Here is a 25,007-nt window from a genome sequence, read left to right on the forward strand (position 1 = left end):
AGGAAATTCCTTAAGCAATGAAGAGGGAATGGTGAACTGCACCAGTAGGAATCCCTCTAGGGTACAGCTGTGAAGTACATTTAAAGGGTACCAGGCAACACCTGGACAGAGAAGGTGGTGTGTATAGAGAAAATAAGGACAACAACAGGGCTCTTGTCCCATATTGATGCTGGTGGAAGGATTTGTAAGGGGAGAGGATCATCCAGTGCCCCAACAGAAGCAATAACACACTAAGAGAAACAGTGCTTTCCTCTGTAGGTTAGACTGAGGGGACCCTTAGAAAACAGTGATGATAGGTCACTGATGGTGTAGTCCAGGTAAGGAAGCTCTGGTTGGGTCAAGTGCAAAGCACAAAGAATAAGAGGCCACACAAAGGTTTTCACGGGCTCGTCTCTCCTCTCCTGGTTTCAGCATTTGGGGCCATTGTCTTTCTGTTACATATCGTCTGTGTGAGGGGTACTTGCTAAAGGACTTGAAAGAAGGAAGGGGACAAGAGGGAGTCAGGAAGGGGGACAGATGGATACTGAGGGAGAGAGGTTGGCTGATTCTTCCCCCGAGGATCAAGCTTTTCAATCTCTTCAGCAACTTGACAGCTAGATGGTAGAAACAACTTGTAATTCCCCTCATCCAGGAGAGAGAAATATAAAGCAACAACGCTTCAAATGTTTGGAGAGCTGTTATCTCTTGAAGTGATGCGTTCTGATGCTTGAGCAAAGCTTTCACTTTGGAGTGCTAAAATATTTTCTCTTTCTCACTGCCTTCTTAACGTACGCTTTCTGAAACATTAATTTATGCCAACAGTTTGTAAGTCCCAAGTACAACAAAAGTGAGACTTCAGTCAGAAGGAACCGAGCAGTGATTAATAATGCCTCAACCGGCATTTGGAGGCTCCATCATACTGAAATAATTGTTGCCTGTGCTGGTGTTTAGCAGTTCAAAGAGACCATGGAAATCAACCGTTTGATTCTCAATTTCATACTGTGCCGTACAATCAATTCTTTTTAGTCAGACTGTCTCTAGATTTACTTCTGAGCCATAGTAAAATGAGGAAGCTTTCATTAATCTTTCAGATGCTTCATATTAATGACAAGGCTCTTGCATGAACAATGTAACAGCAATTAAAAAGCCCATTAATCTGCATTACAGCTATTAAAGATGCATGTCATTAAAGGGTATGGAGTTTGATTCATTTTCACACCCCCCCAAAAAATGGAGCAATTATGGCCTGGCAATGCACTTTGTCATCAAATTAGGTTGGGGTTTTCCAGCAAATGGCCTTGCAGCATTTAGCTCTTCTCCTATTTTATTATTCATAACTGAAATGTGGAAGTCAAGACCTTTGAAATTACTTTACCTTCTTGTGGAGTAGAGATGTTCAGTGCATGTGAGCTCTCAGTACAGCCAGCCAAAGTGCAAGCAGTTAGGGTTACTGCATAGTTTTTGAAGGGTAGCAGGCCTGTCAATACGCCTATAATAAAAAGGGGAAAAGGGAGGTTTGCATGTTTACTGTATGCAGCCATAAGAACACTGTGTGTGGTAGGAGAGAGAGAGAGAGAGAGAGAGAGAGAGAGAGAGAGAGAGAGAGAGAGAAGGAGAGAGAGAGAGAAATATGTAGAGACACAGATACAAACAAAAACATATGCCTCTTTAATGCATTTTCCTGCCTGTGTGCTGATTACAGAATGGAATGACGAGTGAAAAAAAATTGTGACACTAATTTATTGTTAAAACAACTCAAAACAGCATTTTCCCAAATGTGCGCCTCAGAACATTAGTGCCCTGAGATGTTCCTCTTTAAAAATGGATTTCCATATATAGTTCGTAAAGCAGAGCACAGTGTATTTGATAGTTAAGATGCATATTATCCCATTCTAGGATTCTAGACCTCCTGCAGAATGAAACTCTTCAATTTTCTCTAACCCAGCATTTTTCAGCCTATTCAACTAGAGTCCTTTTTACACGGCATCTATTAACACACTTTAGGAAATGCTACTCCCAAGAGTGGCTTCATTACTTTAACGGTAGGATACACGGATACAAACTATTTGTTCATGTTGCAACTAACAAAGATGCAAATCAACATAGTCGAACAATTAGCAAATTAGATAATTATGCTTTTGTGCTTCTACTTGCAAAATTATTAGTTTATTTAATTAAGACACCTGTCTTAAACAGAAGTGGTACACATGGAAGTGTTGAATTATCCCGGCTTGGTGGTGAATAGATAAGATTTGTTCAGCAATTAAAAGTACCTATAGAAATGAAAGCACATTTTGTTTACTGATGTTCATAACCAAGACAGAAGTTCTTTACGTACTTAATCCTGGGAATTAAAGAAGTATCAAAAATACAATTTGTGTATTTGCTCACCATTGTTTCTCATGGTGGACATTTTTCAGAGTCGTCTTTAATCCTAACGACATAGATTTTCATCATTCTTATGTAAAGATGGTCCCAGCATGGTATCCCTTTATTGTGTAAACCATCAATAGCCTGCTACAGAATGTATATTGTTTAAATGTGCCAATAGTGGCAACAGCTTGCATCATTCAAACAAAATTTAATGTATACGTTTTCTTATTTCCTCTCCCTAGAAAATTTTTAAAAATCAAAAGAGCAAAGAGCAGAACGAAACAAAGCCCATAGCCATTGTCTGCTTTGGCACCTCACACTTTAGTGATGCCTTCCAGTCTTCATTCCAGCAGCTCCCCAGCCATCATCCTGGGCCACCGAGCCCTCTCTGCTGCCCTTGGTGCCATCATCTTAACTCATGGAGGAAGAAGACTGCAAGCCAGTGAACCGATACGCATACACGTGCGACTACCTCATGCCAAATTCAGCTCCCTCTATCTTGACTCCGCCTCATACGGTAAACTTCTGCTCTCGTCCCCTTCTGCTGCAATGACTGTGACTTCCTCTTGAATTTCCCAGACCATGACCTGTATTCCAAGTTCACTGTCTTTGAAGAAGTCATGTTTCCTTCCACTAAATGTCTTAAAGAAAGTATACATCACCATCTACACGTCCTCATCACATGGTGGTAGAGTGGTCAAGAGAACAGACACTTAGGCCAGATTGCCAGGGCCCAAATGCCCGTTCTGCTATTGATTTCTTGTATGGGCTTGGGCAAGTTGTTCAGATCTCTGTGCCTTAGTTTCCTTACCTGTAAACAGGTAATAACTATACCTATCTTGAAGGAGAGGCCTCAGTTCCCATCTGTGAAATGGAGATAATAGAACTTACCTCAAAGTGTTACTAACAAGATTAAATGAGTTTAGGAATATATGTAAGGAGAGAGCTCTAGCAGTTTCCTGTGTGCACTGTGCAAGCCAGTTTCCTCCTACTAAATACTGATTTTTATCTTCCAAGATGACTGGTGATCTCTAAATATCAGATAAAATCCTTATCTTTCTCACTCACTGGACTTTGACTCCGTCAGCTTCCTTTGTGCCATTGAGTTTTCCTGAGTTGTTCTCCTCAGCCTCTGAGAGCTCCTTTCTTCCCTTGACCTGATTGGCTCATCTTCCTTTTGCAGCCTTATAAATGGCTTTTGGTTTACAAAGTCGGGCCTTCAGGCTTCTCTCTTCTCCTGAGCACTTACCTTTGTTAGCTCATCAAGTCCTATCTCTCATTTATATCTGCAGACTTCACCTCTCTCCCCCAGCTCTGCTTCTGCACCTCTATCTCCAGGTCATATATCCCACCTGGACGTCCCACTAGCATTTCATTCTCCTCATGCTCCGATCCGAACCTGACAGTCTACACTCTTCCCTAAGCTTCACTTTCCCATTTCTCAATGTTTCAGCATTATCCCAAAACTCCGGACTCAAAACTAAGGTAAGATATGTTCTGGCCGTTTTATCTTTTCAAAAAAATTGGCATTTGTCACGTCTTCTTATTGCCAAGTTTGAGTCTATTGTGAGAGTCGAAATAAGACAACTTGTGTGTCTGAATTAGTATAATGCCATTCTAACAAGAAATTAATCATCCCCCCAGAGAATGAGACTTTTATTCCTACAGCAAATAAGAAAGACATGTTGGGATATGAGACTAGCTTCCCTTGTTCATCACTTAAGCTATGTGACCTATGTGAAAAGCATTCCCTCTTATGGATGGTAATGATTTAGCTGGGGCAAAGGAATGCTGTGTCCAAAGAGATCCAGTGGTTGTATCAAGCTGGTGCTCTGAAATCTTTAGTATGGGGATGCATGATACAACCAGGTAATGTCATCACTGAGAAGCATTATAAAAGCAATTCCGTTATTTTACAATGTTGAAGACTGGCCTTACACAATGCCTTATCCTGAGACATTATTTCTTTCCAAATCATGGCTGAAGTACAGTGTTGGAATTATGACAGTTACATCAACTTAGCAAGAAAGGCATTAACATGGACTTTAAGAAGGATCATGTCAAACCAGATACTAAGCGATATCACATTCACTAAATGGTCTTCAGTATTTTGTTTAACCTTTTTTGCTTTCACTAAAGGAGTTACTTGGAATGTATACGTGTATTATGAAATTCCTTTGCTAAGTCCTGCCACCCCCATTCTTAAAACTTAAGGAGTTTAAAAAACAGGAAATTCTCTACTCATAAAACTTGCTTTCTTCAGCTTTGTGCTCTGATAGAGAAGTTGGCCAAATTGTATTTCGTAGAAATATCCTAAGATTCTTAGAGAAAGATGCTGGAGAGAAACTAGATCATCTTTCAGGCCATTCATCAAAGTGCTCACATTTCCCATTTCAAGGCAGGTGAAACCATAACAAACACTGAGAAATGAGAGCTGCAAAATAGGAAAAAAGAAGAAAAAAAGGCAAAAGGTGATGTTTTGGTTCTTGCCAACTTCAAATCCCAGGTGGAAAGTTTTGGATGGTTTGTGAATCGTCACTTTCAAAAACTGTGCTGTACTTTCTGAGGCTAAGGTACCATTTCTTTCCTATATCCAATGAGGATCTTGCTCATAATGTTTTGTCTCAAAGTCTGTCAAAACATCAGAATATTTGTTTGTTTGTTTGTTTGTTTGTGTGTTTATGAGAGAGAGAGAGAGAGAGAGAGAATGTGCACAAGCAGGGAAGGGGCAGAGAGAGGGAGAGACAGAGAAACCCAAGCAGGCTCCACACTGACAGCACAGAGTTTGACTCAAGGCTCAAACTCACAAACTGAGAACCAAACCCTGAGATCATGACCTGAACTGAAATCAGGAGTCAGATGCTTAACTGACAAAGCCACCAGGTGCCCCCGTAATAATTTTCACCTAAATACAGATCAGTATTATCTACTTCCATAAGAAGAGTAATGTAATGATTCAGCACTTTTTATCTCCTTGTTACAGTTAGTGCTTGGGGTCAGAGAGGGGGTTGGTCAACCTAGCCATCTTCCCTAATTCAGAACAAAGTCATCCTAGTGTCTAGGACATGTGGTTTACATCTTGTTTCTTAGTATAGAGAGTTTATGAAGATGGATTAAAATTGATGGTGTAAGAAATTCTGCTGTTACCAAAGAGGGTAATTATATTCTCTCCAATACTATGTAAGATAGCCTTTCTTGGATATATGCATAAAGATCATTGAGTGATTGGCCTAATGGCCTTACTTTAAGTGTCAGAGTCTTACTTATTATACACTCTCCAGAAAAAAAAGGATAGTACTACCATGATAGTATATCATCGTCAAAAAGTATTTATCATTTCTTGTCTATGCCACTGGGAAAGGTAGTAAAGAATACATCTGATCTCTATAGTTTCTAATCCAAGAAAATATTAGATCTTGTAGGCTCCTAATGATAACAGTAATACAGAATAATTCATAAAGAAGAGTGCTTGTATATATGATAAGTGGACAAGAGCATCTATAGATCTGGATTTCCTGGTCCAATGTGATAGACCTTTGTCTATCATTTAATTAATGACAAAGAGAAAAAAGGATAATCACTGAAACTATGTTTCAGTATTATATTAAAAAGAATACTAAAAAATATACAATGTGACTTATTTATAAATGAATCCTAGATAGAAAAAATGTGGCATATTCTGCGTCCATAGAAAACCCAATGAGAGAAAGTGGGGGTAATCTCCCTTTATGACACCTGGGATGTTTAAAATAAAGAAGAATATCCCGACAGTGAGAAATTTTAAGATGGGCTCTCTTTCTTTGAGACATCACAGAGAAGTCTTTTTTTCCTTTGAATTTAAGACTGTCCCAACCCTCTAGGCTAGCCAAATGACCTCTCAAATTTCCTTTCAGCCACAAAACTCTGTGAAATCAGAAAATGGTCCCAACCATGTCAGGAAACCTGCCAGTCCCTTTTGATAATGGAAGAGGATGAGCTGAAAAAACATTCAATAAGCATAAAGTAAGCATTATTGATGTCTTAAAAGTGTTAGTATCCCATGAAACACAGGAGTGTTGGTATCCAGATTAAAATCATTGGCACCAGCAGGACCAGACCTCTCACTGCTAAGCGATAATGCATTTTGCATTAATGCTTAACATTGAGAAATCTTGACATGACACACCAAGGGAGTTTGAAGTAAAGCAAGTATATTCCCTTTGAATTGCAGTCCTGTGGGCCTCGGTGCATGCAGAAAGCCCAGGCTGAAAGACTAGGGACAGGGACTTCATTTCCAGAAGGAAAGCACATCACAGTAGGAAGTTTAAGAGTCCTGGTGTCTATGGCTCCAAAGTCTGTGTTCTGCGGGTTTCCACCCAGCAGAGGGTAAGAGCCTTATCCTGGAGGATGCTGAAATTTAAAAGTCCCTCAAAGTGATTTAGGACACTCTTTGAATGCAAAGGATATGTCCTTTTACGTCTTTACTTGTCCTATTTTCCGGAAGCTCTTAGGATGGTTTACCAAAGCGGGCACTCGATGCTCGATGGAAAAACGAAGACTTTCCATCTGCTTAGCACCACTCAGCTGTCTCCCTCACTCTAAGAGACCCCATTCCCATTCTACCCTTTCCAGGGAGTCAGCAAAGTAACAGACATTGTTTCTTTTGACTGATGATGATTATTTCCAACACTGTCTTTCCTTTGCTCTAGCCTCAAGTTTCAAAGGAGCCAAAGAGAAGTATCAGTAATTGGAGGCAGCCTGGCTACCTGAGAGAAAATCATTGTGGAGCTGACACCAGCTGTGCGAGCTTTTGAGTCTCTAATAGAACTCTGTGTGCCGAGAAGCAGGAAGACAACAGAGGAGCCAGCTGTGACGTTGGAATTTTATGATTAACTCCTCTGACTAGATGCAGACAAGTATAAATGCTCTGCCCGGAAACCGAACCTGAGACACAAAGCAAAATGGCATCCTTTGTAAAGCCCAACACATTTCTGAGAAGAAAGAAAAAAGGCTGTTTCTATTTACATACTTGAGCGGACTCCTCCTCCCTCTCCCACCCCACCCCCAGCTGCCAACCTAGGTGTTTGGCCGCCATCCACGGTAATCTGTTCTCCTTCATTATGTTAATCTGTGGGCGGAAAGATTTCTGTCATCTTCGAATCGCTTGTACAGCAATGGTAAACACCTTGGCCTGTCTGTAATTGGACAGGTGTCTGCATTGATGTCACCCAGCTTTTAATTCAATTAAAGAACTGGCTGTTCTGCTCTCATTACCCACTCATTTGTGTTGCACTTTTAGCCTGGCAGTGAAATCTGCACACAGCAATCGCCTACCCTGAGACCGAAGTCTGTGGTCCCTCACAAAGATCACGCACAGTATTTCAAATGGACTCTAACAACCCAAGAGTATGTTCACGTTAGCAAACGCATTTGACATAATATATGCACCCTCCTTCTTTCCCTCTCTCTCTCCCTCCTTCCCTCCCTCCCTGGCTCTCCCTTTAAATTCTATATTATCTAAACAGTGTCTTTTACCTACTAGCCAGTAATTAGGAGCAGTCCAGCAAACAGAAGAGCTGTTTCTAGCTTCTTCTCCCCAGGGCTTCTCTTCATCTCAAGAGAACTCATCAGAGTACAATGCTCTTATTTATTTGCTGGCATTTCACATTTGGATCAAGGAAGTGAGGGTGGGCAAAAGAAAGGCATTTATTAAGAGGGCCATCTGGTGAGGGATACCACACAGGCACGGCTGCTACCGCTACCTGGAGACATAATGGAAGAACCCACCTTTTAAAAGAGAACCAGCCAGAAGAAGGGAAGCAGAAGAGAGGGAGACTTTTCTGGTGTAGGCTTAGGCTGCCGTGCTGATAAATTCTAATTTTTGAGTATACATCCCAGAATAAGTTTTGAGCTGCAAACCACCCTGGTGGATGGATTAAAGAGAGTAAATCCATCCAACATGCCATGCTTTCTGCCCACTTAAAGGAACCTCTGAAAATAAATTAAAGGTCTAACACAGACATTTTGACACAGTGACCCCATGAAACTGAATAATGACATTTGTTAAATATGGATGAAAATTTAATGGTCTAACAGAGATCTGGAAACACACCCAGGATGCTTCTCCTCTGGTTCTTAATAGCATAGAAGGTGGCAATTTGTTGTTGTTGCGGTTTTTGGAACTATTTTAAATGAAAATTAGGATCTCTAATATTTATAAAATGAAATTCAGTTTTCATTTCAACCAAAAAGTGGAATAGTAAACACCTTTACCTCAAACCTAAGGTAATCCTCTAAACACTCTAAAACTAATTCTTAATGTTTAATTTCCTTTAAATGGTTTTTCTGATTTTGTTTAAAACTTGTAGTAGAAATTACAGAAAATCATATACCTGGGATAAAGAAAACTAAACATATTTTGATGTTTACAAATAGGAAAAAAAATTTATTCTTTTATTTTTCTTTATAAAATATAGGGTCTAATTCCAGTCTTTGAGAATGGTTTAAACAGGGATTTTAATTGACCTCAAAGTATTATCCAGTTAAGATTCTCTCAGAAGGCTTACATCTAACCTAATTTTTAATTAATGCCTTTGTCTCCGTCATTTCCATTGTAATTCTGCAATAGGTTTGAAGCCATCCAGTCATTAACTCTTCATCTAACCTCAAGGGGTGATAGTGGAATCATTAAAAGAACCCTCAAAGAAACTATTGGATGTGAGTAAGTAGGGAGGCAGGCAAGAAGACAGGAGGAAAAGAAAAAGAAATGAAAGCCACCCCTTATTGATCAGTGTCCCAGGTCCTTGCTAAGAACCTCCTATCCTATTACCCCATTATACAGATGGGGCTGCTGTAAGGCAGAGTCTGGAAGGTGTTGCTCAAACCCCACAGCAGAGCAGAGTTTGGAACCTATGTCTTCTGACTCCAAGACTATCGTTCTTGCTATTCAACCCAAACCCCAGTTCTGCAAGAAGAAAGAAGACGGATTGAAATGATGTCACTAAAAGTAGCACACTTTTTATAGCAAATTATTTACAATTACACCTTAAAATTTGTTAAAAGGTTCAAATTTATTGCTAAATCCTACTGTGTTCAAACAGAAAGTAGCATATTTATCCTCCAAAATGAGCAAGTGTGTAGGCCTATAATATTCCCTTATGAAAAGAACTAATTTGATTCAGACTCTGAATCAGTGTGTGTGCATACATGTGTGCTTTTGAGTAAAACATTGGGCATGGGTGTGTGTGTGTGTGTGTGTGTGCACACACGCACATATATTTTATTAGTTCCAAATGCAATACAAATATAAAATGGTCACAAGTTAGAAAACAGAAAAATTGGGAGTGACTGTTCCTTTTCTTTATCAGATCTTATTGGTAACCTTGAAGTATTTGTATCAACTACTATACTATTATAGATATTCCTACTTAACTATCACTATACAGCAAAATTTATATGCCACCCTCATTTTTAACCATGGTACAACACGTAACAAAAAGAAATCCACATCCTGCACTGCAGATTCTTACTGCATGAAAGAAAATGAATAACTTGTAAAAAGGGCTATCTGCAGATTTCACAATGTACAACTCGTTCAGGCACATTATGTATTCAGGAGAGTTAGACAAAGCTATTAACTCATCAACACTGCATTACCTAATGAAATTCTTCTACATTAGCTAAGCAGGAACATTACATCATTTCTATTTTTACTATTTATGTCATAGGCCATATTTTTGTCCTGTGAATTTTTTCATACCATTTCAGACCAAGATTTACATTTAAAGAAATAGTTTGTAATAAACTACAAATATGGAAGGTTAATTTATGGGGTACTATAAAAATGGCAAAGACTTCCTCAAAATTCATCTTTTAATAATACCATCAAAATGAATTTTTAAAATTTACTTCTGAAGTTTGCCTGTTGAGGCACAGACCACTAAGTGCCCCCTCATTATACATTCTCCTTTTCTTCCACAGTAAAACAGAAAGATGGCTGGACAAATGGCTACTGTGAATAAGGACAACGTTTCTCAGCAGCTAAGTATAGCTATGTGACTATGAACTTAGTTCACAGACTTTTTAAATTCATAGACTTAAGTTCATAGTCACATGGCTATACCTACTAAACACACAAGTATAGAGAGATAGAGGAACAACTTCTGAAATATGTCTTTGCAGTGAATGTGCATATCGTTTTTCAACCATCCCACTTTCCTGCTGGATGGAAACCAGACTGGATTGTTGAAGCTCAGGCAGCCATCTTGGACCATGAGGCAAGTAGTCTTGTCCCTAGTGTGGCATAGCAAAAAGATGAAGTGTATGGGTCCCTGGCACTGTGAACATCCCACTCCTACATTGACTAAACTTGAACATCTATTACCAGAAAAAGAAAAACTTAATCTTGTCTAAGTCACTGTTATTTGGATCCTTTCAGTAAAATTAAATAAAAATGAAAACTCATCTCCACTGTGTTTCCCCTTAAAACTTTGTGATTTTTTAAAATATAATATTATACTTTAGAGAAAGTTCGTGGACCATATTTTAATGGTATAAAAGCAAATTATTTGTTATGCACAATAAAAAATATTAGAAAAAACAACAATAAAAGCAGATTGTAAAGGTAGGATCTAGCACTAGCCTGGAACAGAGTAGATAATGCTTTTGTTTTTAATAAATGAATATTTTCTGTTCTGTGTACTTATCAGCAATATAGCAGTATTGGCTTCCATTATTTTTAATTGCAAATTATAGCACTTGAGTTCCATTATGAGGTGCAAGTTTGGGAACTAATTTTTAGGTTCTATTTACCCTACCAACATTTTTTTTTCCGTTGGGAATAAGCATATTAAGTTCCAAATATATGTTTAAGTTGTGATAGTTCTGTACATTATTTCATAAAATTAGAGAACTATAACACTGATGAGACTAGTAAAAATCAGTAGTTCAACACTCAACTCAGCAGGATAAAATAATATTAACATTTCATTAACTAGAAATGTGTTAGCAGGAAGCTGCATCTGTTCATTTGTCTATTTCTTCGTCACTTTAAGAAAAGTGTATTGATCATCTACCTTAAGAAAGGTGCTGAGCAAGACTTAAAATAAATATAAAGTATGATACTTGTCCTGAGGAACTTATTGTTTAATGAAAATATAAGCTGGGTGCACAAAGGGCACCCCTAGGGAGTTTTAACAACTGTTGAGTCAAGAGTTCCCAGCTGAGTAGAAAAAAAAATCACAGTTTTTATTATAGTCATCTCTCTGCTGGCTTCTCAGGTAAGTATAATAATAGCTTATATTATATATGATATATACAATATATGTACATGTATACATATATGTATACATATACGCATACATACATGCACATACACATAAAGCGTAGCATCTCACTTATTAATGGACTAATGGCTGAGCTTAAGTTCCAAAGTCAGGCATAAGGCAAAATCACTTATGATTTAAAGTCCCCTTGACAACTCCTTGTATGGTCCATAAAGTACAGTACATTTGATTTTGTGTATGCCTCTAACTTTTCATTAATCAAAGATTCTCTAGGGCTCTTGATTCTTCATTCCTTTTTATACCCCCAAAATGAGTTTTATTTATTTTTTGTCAATGATTGGGAAACCATACAATTAATTGCACATTCTTCCTGGGTAGCAGATATTGACAGTTTCAGAATTGGATAGCATCTTTTGTCTGTGCCGTTATTTTAAAAGGTTTTATTGTTGGTTGGTTGGTTGGTTGGTTGGTTGGTTTTGTGTGTGTGTGTGTGTTTTTTTTTATGTATAGTTAAATGTTTGTAATCTAAATACATGCAGATGAAATTCTATTTCATTTGTTGAATTGCACTGGGATCTTTTATCACTGAACCCAATGGGCATCCTGAAATTCAGCACTTGTTTTTTTTATTTCTTATATAAATAGTGAGCTCCCTGACTTCTACTGGGCATATGGGGTTAGGGATGGTAGGTTTGGACTTGTTTGAAATGCAGAATCTCACATCCATCTTCATATCTACTGAATCAAAATCTTCATTTTACCAACATCTCAAGTAATGTTCACTTCTTCTCCTTGGGCAACATTCAAAAGCACTTCCCTTAAGAGCAAGAGGCCCTACTTACACTGCCTCTATTTCTCCACTTGCCCTTAGCAATATTCTGCCTACAAAACTAATGTAGTTGAGACAAGGAGCAGGTGAAAACAAAGCTGGGATGAATTCAAGCCCAGCAGGTGAAAATGACCCCTTCTCTCCTGGCCACTCCCCTGTCTCCATGTTCTACAATATGTGGTCTATAGACCTTCTTCAAGGGAACCAACTGGAACACTCAGTCAAATGCAGATTGATAAAATCTAACCCCATATACAGACTCTTGTGGGCGTTGGGGAAGGACTCAACAATGTGCATTTTATAAGCAATCCAGGAATCACTTTATGACCAACAGAGCTGAAAATCACTCATTATTACTACCAGCTACAGAAGAGAAAGAAAAATGAGAGACAGATCTTCATTATGCTACCCAATTTCTTTAGGTAGAAGACTAGAGTCTACTGCATCTGAGGACTGAACCAATTTTAGTGGCAAAAGGTATATTATTAGTTGCATCATAAATTAAAATGTCTTTCATTTATTTTTCTACACAAATTTAGATTTATTTGGGTAATCTGAAAGATGATTATTATTGGTTCTTCCACTAAAATACAGTGTATAATAAATATTATTAATTTTTAGTATTTATTATTCTAAAGAAAGAATATATAACTCTTAGGCTTTAGCTCAATGCAACGCAGCAACAAAATTGAGAAAATAGTTTCGGTGTACCAATTATAGCCCTAACACTAATGCCAGATGCTAGACTAATTATGCTGATAATCAAGTTTATGTGTTTAATATCATAAGGAAAAAAAGAAAAAAAATATTGTATATGTGCAAATTCTTGAATCCACTCATTCTTGACATAATTTCAAATCGAATTGTGAAGTCACTTTCTGAACAGCCCTGGGTTTGAAGGGAAATGCCAGGGCTGTCTCTCTGGGAAGCAACTTCGCATGTTAACAGGGCTGGAGGGAAAATCAGCAAAAGCTACCAGAGTTAATTGGAGCCCTTTGCAACAAGTCTAAAGATACACTGGAGTGATAACTGCAGGGCTTTCTACCCTGAGGCTCCATCTGAGGATATGAACTTTCAAGAACTCCCTGCTCTGAACCCTGGCCTTCAGAGGGCACAGAATCCAGACCTGGTGGCCCAAAGGGGCCCATTTGCTCCTGAGTGGGGCTGTTAACCCTTGGACTCTCCACCACTACTGGGATTTATCTCATTTAATCCTCTGGTAGCCAAATTCATGAATGGTAAATATTCTGTCCCACTATTCTATTCTTCCAGTTCTCCTAGTTAATATTCATTTTTTCCCTCTCTCTCTTGCTTTCTGCATTTTGTCAGCGTGACTGTCATTTCCCGCTTCTTCCCAATGCTCGGCACTTAAGTTTTATTGTCCTGTGATTTTCCTTTGCTAATTTTACCTACTGAATTTTAATACTTTATCATCTTTATCTAGACATTTGCCTTTTTTGGGTCCTATATTTTCAAGTTTCAGTTGGGAGATAGAAGTTGCCATAAGCATGTCTGGGTAAAATTGAGACTTGATCTCAGTCCTCCCCTTAACAGTGTTCCCCAGTACTGGCTGTACAACAGAATGTCCTATAGACACTTTAAAGATATCAATGTCCAGCCTGTGTTCTAAGCAAACAAAAAATCAGACTCTTTGCAGGTGGAGTCTGGGCATCAGTAGTTTTTAAAGCTCCCCGGGCAGCTCAGTGGCACCCATGGTTGAGAATCACAGCCTTATAAGAATACCAATGAAATGACCAAAGATTTAGAAATACCTGGAAGGATACAAGGCCAAGACAAATTGACTACTTGAAGGATAGCCCAGGGCAAACCAAATCCCCAGCTGGGTACAAAATGCCCACAGCATCAGCCCTTCTTCTTTACCAAATACTGGGAAGAAGCATGTTGAGATTTGCTTATTGCCGTGAGTCTAGAGCAATTTTACCTCAATTGACCTGGCAAAATCCCAGCGAAGGTTTTTATTGACAAAAACTAAGTGCCTACTTGGGTGACTTGAAAATGATTGGATTTTCCTGAGCAAACACTCAATCTGAAGGTACATTTAGGGTTGGGGCAAGTGAGCCATGGACATGGAGGTCAGGGTGCATTTAGCCAACGAGAAGAACATCTGTGACTCAAGAGGAAGAAGAGAGCACAGAACTCCAACTACAGACTATTATGATCTGGGGCAGACTTAATTCAGGAAACCTGTATAATTTTTATGCTACTAATAAGACCTAAAAGAACTTGGAGTCCATTAAGCCAAAGATGGAAGATAAGTGGTAAACAACAGTGATGAAAACTGAGAATACTGAGAGGTAGGCAGAAGACAAGGTGAGCTGGATGAGAGGAGAAATAAATGCAAATCATATCAAAGACTGAAATAGAAAAATTTTAAGATCACCTTAGAAGGATCAGAAAGCAGAATCAATAACAAAAACTCAGAATATGAAAAGGGAAATAATTATGAATCAATAACTTAGAATTCAGAGACCAAGTAATATAAAGATAATGATTAATTTGTTGAACATTCACTATGTACCAGAGCAAAATATTCTATATAAGTAATTCATGTTTTATCTTTACAACACTTCCATAACACAGAAGTTTTTATACCCAGTTTATATGTGAGGAAACTCTGATATAGGGATATGTTATTTAATGTGCCTGGATCATACCACTAACAAGTGACAGGGCTGGAATTTGAACGTAGATTGATTTGACTCTACAAAGCTGTGTGTCTGGACTTCTCAAATAGGAGGACCAACTTGGAAGAGACACACAATATTGAAAGCTGGCATTTTTTACCAGAAGTAATAGGGACATATACAACAGCAAACTTTCCAAGCTGAAGAAGGATCCACGAATAAAAGAGTTGGCTATATAATAGCAAGAAATACATGAAAAGTGATGAACACGTTTTATAACTTAATTGGTAAAGAACCATATGTGAACCAGTAAAGCTAAATTGCCTTGTGCATCCAGTAATCAGCATTGTTTCATGCAAAGAAATATCACTTTAACAACCAAAAGTAAACATTAAAATCTCACCAAAAGTCACCTCAGAAATGCAAAAGGGGGATTATTTAAGATCAATAACAAAACTGATCTTCCTCCCTTTTTTTTTTAAAAATTTTTTTTCAACGTTTATTTATTTTTGGGACAGAGAGGGACAGAGAATGAATGGGGGGGGGGGGGGCAGAGAGAGAGGGAGACACAGAATCGGAAACAGGCTCCAGGCTCTGAGCCATCAGCCCAGAGCCTGACGCGGGGCTCGAACTCACGGACCGCGAGATCGTGACCTGGCTGAAGTCAGACGCTTAACCGACTGCGCCACCCAGGCACCCCTGATCTTCCTCTCTTGATACGTTATTATCTCAACCAACTGGCAAAGCAGCCATCACTGTCCAAACTCCACACCCCTCATATTTACACCAAATCCAGCCTTCGCTCTCTACTTTCTTACGCCTCTGTTCTCACTTTCTAGCACCCTTTTCTCTTTACCATTAAATGCTCCATAATCTTGAAGATTACTTCCTACATGCATCCTTGTGCGTTCATTTCACAATTGTGAACAGCAGATATAACTTTAAAACCCCTTGATGGGGAAAAAAAAAAGTTAAAGAATTCTTAGTCCACACAGGCAAGAACAAAAAAATAAAAGAATACTTTGAAAAGTCATTAAAAAATAACAAATAAAACTGGAAAGCATGATATATAATGGCAGAAGTAAGAGCCGTTACATAAATTATAAAAATAAACGTGAATGAGTTAAACTTAATTCAATTTCAAATTGAATATAAAACTCAATCAAACTAATTCTATTTTAGAGATATGCCTAAAACAATGTGGCTTTGAACATTAAAATATAAATAACTAATGTAAGGTAATGTAAGAAAAGAGCACAGAACTCCAACTACTGACTAATACGCTCTCAGTCAGACTTAATTCAGGAAACCTGTATAATTTTTAAATCATCAGTTTTGTGCTACTAATAAGACCTAAAAGAACTTTGAAAGGAAAGGAAAGGAAATTACAAAGAAAAAAAAGTTTCTAAAAGAGAAATTAATAAAACTGTATTGATAGCTGAGACTTTTTCCTTAGTTTTTTTACAGATTGGGTATATAAAAATAAATAACAATTGGTCAGTGGCTCTCCAATTTTATTTTCTCTGTACACCATTCACATGACTGACATGCCCTTTAGTAACACCCAATAATATACTGTACTGGTTTCAATCCGGGGAGGGGGTGTATTATCCTCCATGGGAATATCCTTCAGAATCTTGGGAGAGGCTGGTATTTTTTTTTTTTAGATTTTTTTAAAAGTTTATTTATTTTGAGAGGGGGCAGGAAAAAGCAGAGAGAGAGGGAGAGAGAATCCCAAGCAGGCTCTGTACTGTCAGCATAGAGCCTGATGCAGGGCCCAATCTCATAAGAACCATGAGATCATGACCTGTGCAGAAATCAAGAGTCAGATGCTTAACCAACTGAGCCACCCAGGTGCCTCAAGCCGGTATAATTTGTAAATTTCTGTCCCTAGTTTCTGATTTGATTTTACTTCAGATTTAGAATTGCTAATTCAGAGAATCTGCATTATATATTATCAATGTGGTATATCTAATATAAACAAATATTAGTCTACCCTGAATGGAGATTATGGGTTTCTTTTTCAAATTATCAACAGAAAATTAATGAAAAGTTTTTTCAATATTATATTTACTACAGAAATTTTTTTTTCATCTTCACATAATAATGCAAAAAAAGGAAAAGAAAAATGAGAAGTGATGAGGGTTGCAACATATAAGACAAACATAAGTATAATATTCTTCCTATGGAAAGAGATATTTTATTTTATTTTATTTTATTTCACTTTATTTTATTTCACTATTTTATTTTATTTTATTTTATTTTACTTTATTTTATTTTATTTTATTATTTGAGAGAGAGAGAGAGAGAGAGAGAGAGAGAGAGAGAGCACGAACAGGGGTAGAGGAGGGGGACGACGATGATGAGGAGAGAGAGCGAGAGCGAGAGCGAGAGTGAGAGAGAGAGAGAGAGAGAGAGAATGAATCCCAAGCAGGCTCCATGCTCAGCATGAAACCTGACGCAGGTTTCAATCCCATGACCCTGGGATCCTGAACTGATCCAAAATCAAGAGTCAGACACTCAACCGACAGAGCCACCCAGGTGCCCCTAAAAAGATATTTTAATTAATGGGTAAAATGTGAGGCTTCCAATAGAAAAACTGACAATGAAACTTGCTAGGAATGACATAAAGGAGGTATATATGACCTATAAGCACTGAAAACACTTAATGTCTCTAGCAATCAAATAAATCAAATTAAAACCATATTCTGATATATTTTGAAAAATTGCAAAGTTTTTAGCTCTAAAACTTACTCAACTAGGATGAAATGAAACATATACTCTTGTGCTGTGCTTATTAGTGTAAGTATATATTTTTACAGCCTTTTTGGAAGCATACAAATAACTGTTCTTTGTTGAAAAATTATTATATGTTAAGCATTATACTATACACTTAAAAAATGTCTGATAACTAACACTTATACAGTGCAATCCATGTATCAAGTGCTGTCCTGTGTACTTTACATACACATAGATTCATGTGATCCTTACAGCTATCTCATAAAGTAGCTAGTTATTTCATTACCATTTATTTATAGGAAGTCAGAAGCAGACGGGTGTTAACTGATATGTATAAGTTTACACAGCTAAAAAGCATTACAGCTAGAATATCAGACACTTAATATTTTGATATTCTCTTAAGGTAAATATTATTCTCTCACTTCATAGGTTAAGACATAAAAGAAAGATCCAGGGGGACACATAACTTCCTCAAAGTTCAGGAAGGTTAGGTAGCAGAGTTTTGTATCAACATCTGCTTGACTTTAAGGTATATAATGTTTTAAGAGCCTTTCATCCAGTTGTTCCATTTTGAGAGATTTATCCTACCATTATTGTCAGGAATTACTTCAAAGGTTGACACATGGACTTTTTTTATGTTTATTTATTTTTGAGAGAGAGAGAGAGAGAGAGAGAGAGAGAGAGAGAGAGAGAGCAAGAGTGGGGAGGTGCAGAGAGAGAGGGAGACAGAGAATCCCAAGCAGTCTCCATGCTGTCAGCACAGAGCCCAATGCAGGGTTCGAACTCACAAACTGTGAGATCATGACCTTAGCTGAAACCAAGAGTCAGACACTCACCCAACTAAACCACCCAAGTGCCACAGGACTTTTTAAAAAATCATATTAATTATAACAGCAAAAGTTGAAAGCCCAGCAAATGAGGAGGGACTGAGACAAAACGAGATTGGAAGAGGGGCAGTGGAAAACAGCTGAGGCATTCTGAGGAGAGGGACATGATGTCTGGTTGCTTTGTGGCATGGACTGATGGTCAGTGAGAAAGAAAAGGGTTGTGGTTGTCCAGGTAAGAAGAGATTGTAGTGGTTTGGATTGGACAGTAGATAGGAGAAGACAGATGAATTTAACACATAGTTTGGAAAATGGATCAATAAACATAGATATGAGGCATGAAGAGAATACGAAATGCTGAGAAAAATTCTCAAGTTTGATTAACTACATGTCTGGAGGTGTCATTTATGCTGGGAATGCAGGAGGAGTAAGAGTTCAGGTTTGGATATGGTCAATTTAGAGATTATGAGACATCTGTTAGAAATGTCCATCTTTCTAAGTGCCTGGTGAACACACACACATTTGGATATCTAGGTGGGAAATGGACTGGTGTGTCAGTAGCATCTATATGGTATTTGGTGCTGTGGGAATTGATGAGTTTCCTGGAGGAAGAATGTAGAAAAAAAGAAAGAGAATGAAAGATTCCAGGTCTAAATCCTGAGGTTCTCCAAAATGTAGAGGCAAGCTTCAGAAGGAGTAAGGACACCAAAAAAAGGGGGGCTGAGAATCCGGTTGGAAAATGGAAGAGTCATTGAAGCAAAGAAATATTTCAATAAATGATGAGAAATCTACTGTGTAAAATGATGTTGAGTAGTCGAGACCAGGATTGTAAAGGGTCCTTTAGCTAGGTAAATATGGAAGTTGTTGGTGTCCTTTGCAAGGCAAGTGAGCAGAAGCCACATAAAGTGAAGAAATAAATGGGTACAACATCCATAAATACTTCTTGCTAAAAGCAAGTTTGAGAAAAAGAGAGAGGGAGCCATAGCCGGAAAGGAATTTAAATAAAAGGAAGGCTTTTAATAATGGGTTTAAGGCTGCTTGCTTATGTTTAACAACAGGAGTTGATAGATTTTGAATGATTCTGGGAAAAATCCATCTGGGCACTGGTTCTCCAACTTTGGCACATCAGAGTCAGGTAAGGGGGGGCTTATGAAAACCAAGGATTGCCGAGCTCTGCCTCCGGAGTTGCTGAGTGAGCACGTGTGGGAAGCCTGGAGAAGTTGCATTCATAACAAAGTCCCAGGTGAGGCTGCCAATGTTAGTCCTGGGGCCACACTTTGTGAATCACTATAGTGAAGAGAGAGGTTATAAATATGACTGAGAGGAAGAGAAGCTACCAGTCACATCTCTGAAAAGGCAGTAAGAATTGGGGTCCAGAGGACTTCTGAAGATTTTATCTTTGAGGGGATAAGGAAAGCTTGGTAAAAACAGAAAAGAAAAAAAAGAGAGAGAAAAGTAAAAAATAAAGGTAATACTAACGTCAAATGCCTAGATTACGCCAAAAACAGTTTTAAGTGTTTTGGCAAACATTAATGCATTTAACCCCTAATAACAACACTATTGCTCAGAAAAATGCAATTAATATATATGTTTGCTAGTAAGATAGTGACAGAAATCCTATATGATAGATTCTGTTTCTTCTCTGGTGTCTATGATAATCTAATACATAAGCCCCTCAGCTGAGTGGGAAGAGGAAGGGAGGTTAGCATTTAGATTGTTTGGAAAAATCGAAAATATTTAATGAGAATAGAAGAAGGAGCTTATTATAGAAATATAGTAGGATTGGCTACATTACTGAGTGCCCATTTGAAAATGAGGACCAAGAATTTGTAGTGACAAACTGCTCATTTTTGTTGTTGTTGTTTGTTTTTTGCTCCCACCCCCACCCCCACCCCCACCCCAGCCCACTTAGCCTCAATGTGCAACCTGGGCAAAGGCAATCTACGGGCTTAATCGGGTTGGATTTTACCAGGTAGGTAAAGTACGAAAAAAGGAACTAGAAGATGTGAAGTTGTGCATAATTGCTCACATATTTGGGTTGTAGTTTCTAAAAAATCTAAAGAAGGAAGTAAAAGGCTAGAAGAGGGTTACCAACAGATATTGAAAGATAATTTAAGTGACTCTGAAATCCATATCATTTTTCAAGTTTGAAAATTCTTTGACAGAGGAGACATTTTTTTCTATCAAATTTGTTGATGCGTTTTACTTTTTTTGGCCAAAGGCTGAAATTTGACGTTCCATTTAAATGTGCTTTAACATTTCACGAAGCTAAAAACTGCTGTCTTACTACATGTGCACGCATTTGAGTACGGCGCACGCGTGTGATGTGTACGAGCACTTTCCCCTCCAATCGTTCTGCGTGGCATAGCGCCTGTGAGTAATTGATTCACTGGTTTGCCAGTCAAACTGCTGGTGCTCTCATCCTCCTCTACCTTGACATAATTAGGTTTAATCAACAATTTTCCAATAAATAATGGTGCTGTGAACTTTGGCTAGTCCCAAAGAGTAAATTTTTGCACGGTGAGATAGGTAAGCTGGTTCCATATGTATACATAAGACATCTAAATGATGTCTATGGAGTGTTTAAGGACTAGAGCCCCCTGTGACCTTATCTTTTAGGGAGGACAGGATATCAACCTTGTGATGAAGCTATCCATAAGAGCCCATAAACATTGTCGAATTATCCTCCTCATCCTAGGTAGATATAAGCTTCCATTTCATTAGATGGTTCTTGCTGTTTTTAACCAGGAAAAATATAGAATAACTCATGTTTTGGGGGAAAAATTCTTGAATAATGTCATTAAAAATCAAAACAAAAAGAAAATTAATAAAATCTACTCCCTACGGAATCGCCCTTACCTGTGAGGGTGCTGGTATTAACAAACTCGGAACTGGCAGCGGGCATGCGGGGTGAACGGGGGTCATCCTCACTGTAGGCCCGCAGAATGTACTTCTCAATTACACCTCTAACCACAAAAGGTTCATCCCAGGTCACCTCAGTGCTATATCCGTTTATGCTGCGGACTCTTGAGGGAGTTGGCACACTTTGTGGAGCTGTGAAAGAATAAAAGAGAAAACAGAGAAATGGCCATTCTGAGAAGACTATCGCCCCTATTCTTCACTTTTAATGGCTGCAGTAAATCAGACTCAACCATTAGCATAAATACAATTTATTAGAGTTGTAACTTTTCAGCATTGATTTAATATGACTGCACATCTTGAGCCATTCAGTTTAAGCGATATTTCAAAACCATCAAAACTCCATCGACATAACGTTCTTTCGAGGGTAGTCCAGGTTTTCCAAAAACATTTAATGTACCAGACATGTTTTAAACATCACTCATAAAGAAGGAGGTGGATGGTAGGCAGATAACAAGTTCAAACAATATAATGATGTACCCCTTTGAAGCAAGATAATTAGACTGTTATTATACATCGTGGTTTGACACTTTTATATCTTCAATGTATTAGCCAAAAAATATCACAAATGTGATTGTATTGTACTTGGATGTCTGATCTAATTTTCCACATTCAATTGTTTTTCAAATTAATTTTGAAAAAGCAAAATTCTATCAGATACGATATACAGGATACATTCCTAATTGCATTTTAGGGGGTAGAGGAGCTGGCACCCTTGAGATTATACAAAATCATTTTCAGAATATTCAAAGTGTTTTCTTCCAAGTATCTCAAAAAAAAAAAGGAACACAAAATGGGGATGTTTAAAGGAACTGCAACACCGCACTCACAAGCTGGGTCCCCTAATTTTAGAAATCCATAACCTTTAACTATTTATTAGCTATTTTTCCAGTTCTGATCAGTAACAACTTCATCACTGATGAAAAAACTGCTCTGGGAACACTGAGAAAAAACCCAAGGAACTCCATGGCAGGATGATGGATGAGAGGCCTGCTCTAGCTGCCCGTGGACTCCTGAGCCCTGTCGATGGAGGATCATTCTGGTTTTCCCACATCAAATATCCTCCCTCTCTGACTTTCCTGTTCAGACCAATAAAACAGGACAGCTTCAAGGGAAACAGCTTCAAGGGAGAGAAGCACAGAGGTGGAGAACCACTGTCTGTGCAGTTAAAACACCACGGGCACCTATAGAAAACACACAGGCCACACAATCAACATGCAAGCAAAGGGACAACGGGAGTGATGTTGATTTTATTAGTTCTGAAATGTGGTACAGGGCAAAGTACGGTGCCGTCTAACAGATGGCCTTCTCATAAGGGACAGAGCAAAACTGACTCAAAAATAATTAAATAGTGCAATTATTCTCCAACCCTTGGGAGCATGTAGCTGCTCAGTGTTGTGGTCAGATTATAAATATGAATTTATAGCATAAGACTTTGTGGTCAGATCATTGCTATAAATTCAGAGCTCTATTTGCATGCTCTCTCTGTGGTACTCAAAATGGGCACTATTATGCCATGTAAGCAATGTACTTTCTAGATACCTATTTACGTTGCTGACTTAGACTGAATGCAGGCTTTAGAGTGTATTTGTTAACAAAGCAGAGGAGGTGAGCTAGGGGCAGAGGACAGGCCAGTAACAAATGAATATTTTATATCAGAGCTTTCTCCAAGCTCTGAAGTTGAAAAAGATTTTAGGAGACTATTCGGCTCATTGTCTTGCCTATAAATAGATGATAATTTAAATCACCTTGGAAAAGTGTCAGGTTGTCCTCTTCTGGAAAATCTGTAGGCAAAGAGCTTTGAAAATTATTCTTAGTAGCCCATCTCAGTATTTAGTTATCCTAGACTAAGAAGATTTCTCAAAAGGTGTCTGGGTTAGTAGCCCATGGTTAATAATAAGTATGAGAGAACGTCTTGGTGAAAAACACACCTTTAGACAAACGGGGAGTTGTTAAGGATAAACTTCCTTCAAGAGACATAAATGGCAGTCTTACAGACATTTATTTGACTCTCTGACCAATATTTGACTCACAGTGGTAAAAGCCTACTGCCTCGCAAAACTTTTTGCAATGAATGCCTTCCTGTGATGGTATCATGTGAAAAGACGTTGTGGTCACTGTGAGAAGTACAAAGCACTTATAAGTCGGTTGTCTGAGATTTGATCTAATATATTCTATCTTCTGGGTTTTTTTTCCCCCCTCTAACTCAAACAATTTGGACCCATCAGCAGTTTCTACCCTGGGAGAGTCATTCTAAGATCCTAATAGTCACCACCATGGCAAACATCTGTCATGATGTGATAAAAGACATATCTGCTTCCAACTGGGTTCGGGTTGCAAATGTACCCTCTGCGGGAGAGAGGTGAGGGGGTGCCACTCCCACCCATGGCAATTAATCCTGACGTTAGCTCCTTGGGTTCTATGCAGTCTGTAAGTTTCCTGTCCATAGATATGTCACTACAGATACAGGCCTATTAGATCCTTAAGACAACTTGAACCTCCTCCCTTCTGCATCGGAAGAGGAAAGAATCAAGCCTGAGCAAACACTTACTAAATGACTGAAAAATCAAAAGCACTGACCTCCTACGCATCTTAGCCATTGACATTTGTAAACCAAGGCATGTTCTTTCATAAGATTACAAACATACTACTTGCTTCAGGATAATAGTCTCTTCTTTTTCTTTTTTTTAAATTTTTTTTTACCGTTTATTTATTTTTGAGACACAGAGAGACAGAGCATGAACGGGGGAGGGTCAGAGAGAGAGGGAGACACAGAATCTGAAGCAGGCTCCAGGCTCTGAGCTGTCAGCACAGAGCCCGACGTGGGGCTCGAACTCACGGACCGCGAGATCATGACCTGAGCCGAAGTCGGACGCTCAACCGACTGAGCCACCCAGGTGCCCCTCTTCTTTTTCTTACATGCACAAACATGTATGCACAGAGATGTGCATGTGTGTGCACATACACATTTTAACATAAAATTTACCTGCTCCTGTTGTACGTCCCCGACTCCAATCACTGTACACAGAACCTCCTTCGTGAGACGCTATCACTCGATACAGGTATTCTTAAACGGAAATAAGAAGTAGACACATGAAAATATTACTCATCTGGACAAGTAGTGGGCTGGCAGGGAGGGAAGAGGCGACAAGTGGGAGACATGTAACGTTTAATTTAGAGCACGTCCACATTACCTGTAAAAGGCTGGAGACCACTATCATAAACACTCTGCTCTTTTCCCCGGTAAACCAGGATGGAGTCATTTCCCCTGCAGTTACCAACGCTGTCAGTTGATAGGCATCCATCCAGATTGACTCTGACAGCACCGCTGGACACAGATGCCAAGTTAACGACAGCACCCCGTGCAAATTTAACATCCTTCATGCAACCACCGAAACCTAGCAAATAGTAAGGGATTAATATCACATAAAAGGCT

At 38.6% G+C, this 25,007-nt stretch overlaps 1 protein-coding gene across 1 annotated transcript in view; it reads right to left on the reverse strand.

Moving 5' to 3' along the window:
* USH2A (usherin) overlaps positions 1 to 25,007 on the reverse strand; it is a 735,906-nt gene that overhangs the window by 398,200 nt on the left and 312,699 nt on the right. Inside the window, exons 27-30 of the mRNA XM_047839579.1 lie at positions 24,766 to 24,969; positions 24,558 to 24,638; positions 21,512 to 21,706; positions 1,355 to 1,468 (exon numbers count right to left, since the gene is read on the reverse strand). Coding sequence (XP_047695535.1) covers positions 1,355 to 1,468; positions 21,512 to 21,706; positions 24,558 to 24,638; positions 24,766 to 24,969 — 594 coding nt within the window. The remainder of the gene's footprint in view (positions 1 to 1,354; positions 1,469 to 21,511; positions 21,707 to 24,557; positions 24,639 to 24,765; positions 24,970 to 25,007) is intronic.

The sequence above is a fragment of the Prionailurus viverrinus genome, chromosome F1 (assembly GCF_022837055.1).
Source record: "Prionailurus viverrinus isolate Anna chromosome F1, UM_Priviv_1.0, whole genome shotgun sequence".
Taxonomy (NCBI): domain Eukaryota; kingdom Metazoa; phylum Chordata; class Mammalia; order Carnivora; family Felidae; genus Prionailurus; species Prionailurus viverrinus.